Source organism: Nycticebus coucang, chromosome 12, assembly GCF_027406575.1.
Source record: "Nycticebus coucang isolate mNycCou1 chromosome 12, mNycCou1.pri, whole genome shotgun sequence".
Taxonomy (NCBI): domain Eukaryota; kingdom Metazoa; phylum Chordata; class Mammalia; order Primates; family Lorisidae; genus Nycticebus; species Nycticebus coucang.
This window is the reverse complement of record NC_069791.1, coordinates 62,530,001-62,537,500: the sequence shown is the minus strand read 5'-3', so window position 1 is coordinate 62,537,500 and position 7,500 is coordinate 62,530,001. Positions and strand designations below refer to the sequence as shown.

The 7,500-nt window shown below is 58.5% G+C and overlaps 1 protein-coding gene across 1 annotated transcript; it reads right to left on the bottom strand.

The window, feature by feature from the left end:
- Window positions 1–1,287: 1,287 nt before the first annotated feature.
- On the bottom strand, window positions 1,288–6,121 carry UNCX (UNC homeobox). The gene is made up of 3 exons (XM_053556313.1): window positions 5,223–6,121; window positions 4,796–4,971; window positions 1,288–2,770 (listed from the first exon to the last, which is right to left on the bottom strand). The coding sequence occupies exons 1-3, from the start codon at window positions 5,494–5,496 to the stop codon at window positions 1,607–1,609; spliced, it is 1,614 nt and encodes a 537-aa protein (XP_053412288.1). The 5' UTR covers window positions 5,497–6,121; the 3' UTR covers window positions 1,288–1,606.
- Window positions 6,122–7,500: the final 1,379 nt, after the last annotated feature.

Genomic DNA, 7,500 nt, shown 5'->3' with positions numbered 1-7,500 from the left:
TATCAGAGTCACTGAGCGAAAATTATGTAAATATTATTAAAGGGACTCGGGCTCCGAAATTCATTTGCGCCCGCGCGTGGAGGAAAGCTGTCCTTCTGATTATTTTCAATTTATTTGCAAATAAAGGCCTGATGACCAGGAGGGATCAGGGATATTTAACGAGGCTGTAAACATAATTCCACTGCGCTCAGCCTCTCTGGAATTAATGGTTTTAATAATTGGGATCCCAATTTCTTGGGAAATTGGTGGCTTTTGCTGCACCGAGGACCCACAGCCCAGGAAAATTGAGACCGGTGGGTTGGGATTTTTTTTTTTTTTGAAGGGGGAACTGGTGGTGGTTCACTTTGGGGTGGGGCGCTGTGGGCAGGGGAGGGGGCGCGGGGCTGGCTGCAGGCTCCAGCCAAGTTTGCTAATATTTCTTCGCTGCAGATGTCCTGAAGCCCCCGAAGAGTCCCCTGGGGACCCGGACCCTATTAGAACAAATGTGCACTGCTTTTGTAAAGAGGCGCGTTGGCGGCGCCTGTCCTATTACAGGCGACACATGATCAATAGGCTGATAACGCAGCAACATCAATATAAGCGACAGAACAATGAGGGATATCATTGGGCATCTATCTTAATATAGCTGGCTACAAGAGCGCTGACAAAGAGCGCAGCTCATGAAAATTCCGCCCCACGATTCCCCATCTCCGCTCCAATATGCGCACGCACTCCCCCAGCTGCCGGCGCTATTATTCTCCAATTTCAATTTGACACCCCAGCCTTTCATGCTAATTCTATTATTGTAGGAAGTTTATGTGATTTCATATCACTAGAAATCGGTAATGTATAATAACCCTTTGGGCAAGAAACCCAGTCCCCGCAGCAGCCACCGGAAAATAATTACTTTCATATCAAAACTCTGCAGGAGCCCAGCGGCCCGGCCCTCGCAGCCCCCGGCTCCGTCACCCCGCGCCGCGCGCCCTGGCGTGTGCCAGTGTACGGGGATGCGCGCGGGGGCGCGCGGGGGAATATATGTGCGTGTGCGCGCGTGTGGCACAGGGTAGGAGGAGGATCGCGGGGGAGGGTGGGGAAGGGGAGTTGCATATGCATAAATTTGTTCAATCCGAAAACACAAACACGCACACAAAAGGATGCATTAAGCTGCAGACCTCGGGGGAAGGTCTGCAGGAGCCCCTCCCTGTCGCACCCGCGGGGAGAAGAGTGGAAATGCTGGAGGAGAGTGCCCGCGTTGGGCACTCCGCAATTTAGAAAGGATAGACCTGAGAGCTTTAGTTTGACCAGCTTTATTTATCAAAAATGGTACATATATAAATATTCTTAGACATTTTTGCATTTTACAAGGCTGAGGATTCTTGTTGTGGGTTTTTGTGGGGGATATAGGTTCTTTTTGCTTCCTTGGGGGGAGGAGGGTCTCACCCCAAGTCCTGCAGTTGCTGCCTAGTCCGAATTGATACAGCGTTTTTGTTTAGTTTTAAAAAGAATAAAAGGAAGAAAACAAAAGAAAAGAGGGGAAAGCAGTGTTTCTAGAGCCGATCACCTGATCCGTTGAGTCGGAGCCTGAGCGAGCGGGCGCGGGCGGCTCAGCGCCTCTCCCGAGCGGTGCTCAGTCCATGTCCACCTCCTCGCCCTCGGGCGGGCTGGGTCCAGCCGCAGCGCTTGGCTCTGGGCCCCCGCAGGTGGCTGGCTCCCCGGCTGGGCTGGGAGCCCGCGGGCCCGGCACCGGCGACTGCGCAAGCGGCAGGGGCGGCGGGGGCGGCGGGACCGCAGGGCAGGTTGTCCCCGCATCCCCACAGTCCCCGACACCGCCCTCGGTTGTCGCCGCGGAGGCTAGGTCCTGGAAAGGCGCCTGGGCCGGGGCCCCAGGGGAGACGACCGCGTCGGAGCTGCGGCGTGCGAAGGCCGAGTCCGGAGCGCCGCCGGGCCCGGAGAAAGCCCCGAAACTGGCCTGCGCCGGCGGCGCGGGTGGCGCAGCAGGAGCGGGCGGCGCGTCCTTGGGCACCGGCTCCGGGCCCGCGCCGCTCTTGAGTGCGGCCTGCGGCACCAGGAAACCGAGCGGCTGCGTGATCGGGTAGAGCAGAAAGTGGCCCTTGCCTATGAGGGTCCGTGGCGCGCACGGCAGCCCGGGCGCAAAGTCCAGTCCCGCGGCGGCGGCGTTGGTGGCAGCGGCTTTTCGGCGAGGCGGCGAGTCGGACAGCAGGCTCTCCACGCTGAACGGGCTGGCCTTGGGCAAGCCCGCGGAGCCGCGCTCCACCGCCACCGCCGCCGCCGACCCGGGTCCACACGGGGCTGCATCTTTGTCCGCAGGGCGGCACAGCCGCTGCTGCGGGCCAGCGCCGCTTCTTTGGCTCGGGTAGAAGACTGGGTCGCAGGTGCCGGGCGCAGGCGGCTCGCCAGGAGGTGCGGGCACCGACGCCGCGGTGCCAGAGGCGTGCGCGCTGGGGCCCTTGGCGGCGGCGGCGGCGGGTGGCGGCGGCTCTGGCGGCTCCGGGGAGAGGCCGCCGCCACCGCTGTCGCTGTCGGAGCTGGGAGCGCTGTGCAGAGACAGACCGCCAGGCGAGTGCAGGTGGCGGCTCTGGCTCTTCAGTAGTTTCTTTTCATGCTTGCGCTTCTTCTTCTCCATCTTCTCCAGCTCCTTGCGCGCGATCTCCTCGGGGTCCATGGGCTCCCCGCTGCACGTGGTCGGGTGCGAGTTGTGAGCCGGCCGACCCGGCCCCTTTTTGGTGTTCTCCTTCTTCCTCCACTTGGCCCTGCGGTTTTGGAACCAGACCTAGAGCAGCCGGACAGGGGACAGGAAAGCACAATCAGGCGGCGGGCCTGCCGCCAGGGCTGGAGGGTCTCTCCACTCCCCCCAAAGGGGCCTGCACAACCTCCACTCCGGCCAGGGGGCGGGGGCCTGGCCACAGGGCAGGCCGGCCCTGAGCTGACGTTAGGCGCTCGAGTTGCAGGTCCCGGCAAGCATCTCTTCCACCCGGAAGGAGCGTAGATGGGGCCTCACGGCCAGCTTCCCGCTCTGGCTTCTCACCTTAGGGACCTGGGAGCTGCCCCTTCCTTGGATAGACCGGTCGGCCCCTGACAGCAGCCGTCGGGTTCCTGGTTGAGAGGCAGAGAGCAGGGCCCCTCCTCGCCCTTCCTGGCTTCTCACAGCTCGTGTTTTAAGCAGCCTGCCCGGCCGGGCGCTGACTGTCCTGCCAGAGGACTGCTGTGTCTGGGCCTGGCTGCCCTCCACACCTGTCTTCGTCCCCCTGGAGACCTTGTCAAAGCCCAGATTTTGAGGGTTTCCCCTGAAGGGAAATCTGTATGCTTCTTCGCCCAGAAGGGCCTGGGAAGTCGAACTCGGGCAGGCCTTCTGCAGTCTCCCCCCACCCAATACATCTACACGTAACACATCCTTCTTCCTGGGAGATCTGGGCCAGGGCACCAACCGAGCCTTCCCAAACCAGTGGTACTTGGCCTGGGCCACTGGGCAGGGCAGGTGGGGTAGAGAGAGGCCTTGGCCCCTTCTGCCTCTTCCTCCCTCTCTATGTAGGCCTTGTCTTGGGGAGCATCTATAGACCCTCGCTCCAACAACAACCACCACAAACACACAGAGTCAAATCCCAGCTGAGCCCCGGGAGCCTCGGGCCCATACTACCCTCCCCTAGAGTTAATTCGAATTCTTTGTCTCTGCCATTTAGAGACTTGACACAATAGCAGGACTGGCTTGGTCACAGGGAGCCTGGTTGGCATTAAGCCGAGACCCCCAAGGCTGTGACCACCTTTTTCTTTATTTCATTTTTCTTTCTTTTTATTTATTTCTTTTTTGTTTGTTTGTTTGCGAATTCCAGGCTGCCTTGCCACGGAGAATTACTCATTATTGTATTACAGGAGAAATGAAGGGGTCTTGACTTCACTTAAGACACTTAGAACAAATTAGATCAAAGAATTCCTAAATAGAAGAGGTCACTAGAAGAGGTTCACACACAGGAAGAAAACACATTTTTAGACAGATACTTATGCTAAACAAGCATTTTGCCAGCAGCATCTGCCTCAAAGCCTTACACTCAGCTGCACCCAACACCACACTGACCCCAGAAAAAGGAGATTTCTGTACTTCAGGGAAACATCTAATTATGCACAAATTATCTTGAATTTTTAATCCAACAAGCTGACAGTATTTTTTAAAAAGAATAAAATATCAAATTAGGGGGAGGAAGGAATAACGAAAAGATAAAACGGGAGTATTAAATATTCAGACACTTTTTTCTTCCCTACTTTCTCAAAGTGCTAACTATTTAAGTTTCCACCTCCCCTTCCTCAGCTGTCGCCTTCTGCAAAGCGATAAATAAATATCTTTCCTCTGAATATTTTACAGGCAAAAGGTAAACAAACAGACTCCTTTGCCCCAGGCTGGGTGAGAGCGTCAGGAGAAGACGGGAAGAAGCCGGTTCTCCGTCCCTCTCTCCTCCAGGTCCAGGCCCTCCGAGCTAGTCCCTCCTCACAGCCTGCCCGGCGCAAATGTCTGAGACTTCAGTTCACAGGGCTTCTGCCACTCACAGGACGCTCCTTCCCGTTTCAGACGCAGCCGCTGTCTGGCTACTTGAGTGCTGCCACCGGCCACTCCTAAGCCACCTCTACTTTTGGGGTTACCCATCTCTGTCTGCTTGAAGGCCTGAGCCCTCAAACCACCCCACCCACAGCCCTCCACTCCTCCTAACCTGGGGAGGAGATCTCGTCACCTAGAACAAAGGCAGGCCCGGCGCTCCCCGAGCCCAGTGGCCCGATGGAGGATCCAAGAGGGACGCCGGCTTTTTACCTGGACTCGGGACTCGACAAGATCCAGGCGCAGCGCCAGCGCCTCGCGCATGAACACGTCGGGGTAGTGGCTCTCGTTGAAAGCCTTCTCCAGCTCCTCCAGCTGCCAGCCGGTGAAGTTGGTGCGGGTGCGCCGCCGCTTGCAGCCGGGGCTCTCCTTGTCCGGGTCCCCCGAGTCTGCAGGCAGCACAGGACGCCGAGCGGCTCAGCCACCGACCCAGGCATCACCCCACCCCTTCTGGTACCCGCTGGATGCCGAGGTTTGGGGGACCCTGGAAGGCTGCCGTACTCGCAGTGCTGAGGCTGGGGTGGGGGTGGGGGGTTCGAAGCGCAGGCTGCGGGCTCGCTTCCTGCCAGCGGCGGGCCTCCAAAGTCCTCAGCCCGGAAAGGCCCCCCAAGCCATTCTCCTCCCCGCCCGCCGAGCCTACCTGACAGCTTGAAGGGCTGGCTGTCCCCGCCGACCCCGCAGGCGGCGGGCAGCAGAGGTGTGGGGTTGACCACCGAGGCGGCGGCGGCGCACGAGCCGCTGAGCAGGCCGTCGATGGAGAAGGGCACAGAGGCGGCGGCGGCGGCCGACTGCAGCTGGTGGCCGGCCAGCTCGTACACGTGGTGGTGGCCCAGCGGGTAGGGGAAGCCCACCACGCCGCCCAGCGAGCCTCCAAACTGGGCATGCGGGTGCTCCAGGAGGCGGCCGTCCATCATCTCGCGCGGGGGGCCGGCGGGGTCGGCGGCGGGGCGTGGGGACTCGGGCCGGGGCCGGGGCGGGCCAGCGGCGGGAGGCGCGGACGGCGGCGGCGGCGGCGGCGGAGACAGGGACCCGGAGCCCTACACATGCTTCGCCCGCACTCCGGCGCTTTACTTTATCAACATCAAGCTCCCGATAATTAGCCGCGGCCCGGGGAATTTGGGACCAATAAGAAGCGCTAATCGGCTCTGACGTCACAGGCGTGCTGGGTGCAGGGAAACGTTTTCCATATCGATTGCTAATTATACCTGACATGCACCTCAATAAACAGTATCAGGAACTGTCACAACAAGACGGGGGAGGGGGCGGGAGGCAGGACGGGGGGTGCTCAGCGCCCGGATGCCCGCGCGGGCTGGGGCGGCGGCCCAGAGCAGGGGCCCCCGGCGAGCCCCCCACTCCCGTCCCTGCGGCCGGAGCCCGCGCCTCCCCCGCCGCCTGCTCCCCGCCCTCCGCAAGTCACTAATAGATTTCCCTTTAAAACATTCACCGGCGTGTTGTGGGGATTTTTCACCAGAAATGCTGTACTCTCTGAACCTTTAAAGTGATGTTGCTCCAATTACAGAGAGACATTGAGCGGCAAATAGACTGATCCAATAATAGGGGATTCATCATCCGCTCTTTCCGAAACTGTCACATTGAATTTAAAACTACAAGAGCTTCTCATCTCCTCCTCTTCGGCTCCAGGCGGCGGGGAGATGAGGAAGGAGAGGAAGTCGGAGTGGGTGGGTGGGGGGGAGAAGTGAGGGGGTAGGAGGAGGGCGATTCCAAAAGAGAACTCCTACAGAAGGTGGCTCTCTGCCAATAAAAAGGTATAATTAATGCCCTCTCGGCTTGACTGGCAGTCGCCCCATCCATGAGGACAGAGGGGTGGGTAGCAGAGGAGGCTTTTTGACACCACCACCCCCCATAAAGCCTAGCATAGGACAGAGGAGAGACGGGCGGGAGGAGGTAGGGGACAGTAGCTTTGGGGTGGCTGCCAACCAGGCCCCCTACACACAGGAATTTTAAAAAATACATCTCGCTTTGACTTGCCCCTGAAGAATGGAGCAGAGGTACCCAACCCATTTATTATAATTAAATTATGTTCTCAGAGAAGTGTCACTCCATTCTCTACTATAAAATATTGATAGATCCAAAGCTAAATCATTAAAGGACATATTCTTAAATAAGCAGCAAATTAGGGCTGTGGGCAAAAGGGAAAGAAATCAGAATGTATCTCCTTTATGAAAAAGTTTGTCAATGGGGTGGTCACATTTTGCTGCTGCCCAGAGTGCAGAGGCTATGGCCACCTCCCTGGCAACAACCAGAACCCGGTTGACTGGAGACTGGGAGGATGGTAGAGCCTCTGTTGGGCCAGTCCCCCAGCCGCAGCGCGCCATAAGACTCTCATCCCAGGGCAAAGCCACAGACAAATTGGCTTCTTGTGTGACTTGGGCGGGCGGAAGCTGAGGGGAACAGGAACAGAACTGTGTGTGTCTGTGCTTCTGACCCTGTCCGTGTGAGCCCGGGCCTGGAGAGGAGTGTCCACATCGCTCTGTCCAACTTGGAGGGGAGAAGAAGGGGGATGGGGAGTACGAGGCTTCGAGGGGACCCCAACGCGACCGGCCAGCCCTGCTACCGGACTCGCAGCCGGACTCAGGTCCTCACTGAAGGTCGCGCCGCGCCCACAGTGAATTAATTACTGTCCTTTCTCCCAGTTGGAGAGAAGGGGGAGGTGCGGAGGCTGCGGAACAGGCCGGACAGATTGGGGGGAGGCGGCCCGGAATTTGGGGCGCTCCCTTTCCAGCTTCCAGTCGCACTAGGAAAATGATGCAAGTATTAATTCCGAGGTCAGGGGCCAAGAGCACTACTTTTCGCCATAATTTAATTTCTTTCGCTATAAATACTAAATGTAAACTGTCCACCAGACTCGATTTTGCCGGTAGCCACGAGCGCCCCGCTCTCCGTCGGGTTCGCGAGAA

What these genes read in the sequence shown, in the direction of transcription:
- UNCX (XM_053556313.1), bottom strand. Translation starts at nt 5,496, where the DNA reads ATGATGGACGGCCGCCTCCTGGAGCACCCGCATGCCCAGTTTGGAGGC. An exon ending in CCAGCCCTTCAAGCTGTCAG is followed by an intron (nt 4,972 to 5,222) that starts GTAGGCTCGGCG and finishes TGCTGCCTGCAG; the next exon opens with ACTCGGGGGACCCGGACAAG. An exon ending in TTGTCGAGTCCCGAGTCCAG is followed by an intron (nt 2,771 to 4,795) that starts GTAAAAAGCCGG and finishes CGGCTGCTCTAG; the next exon opens with GTCTGGTTCCAAAACCGCAG.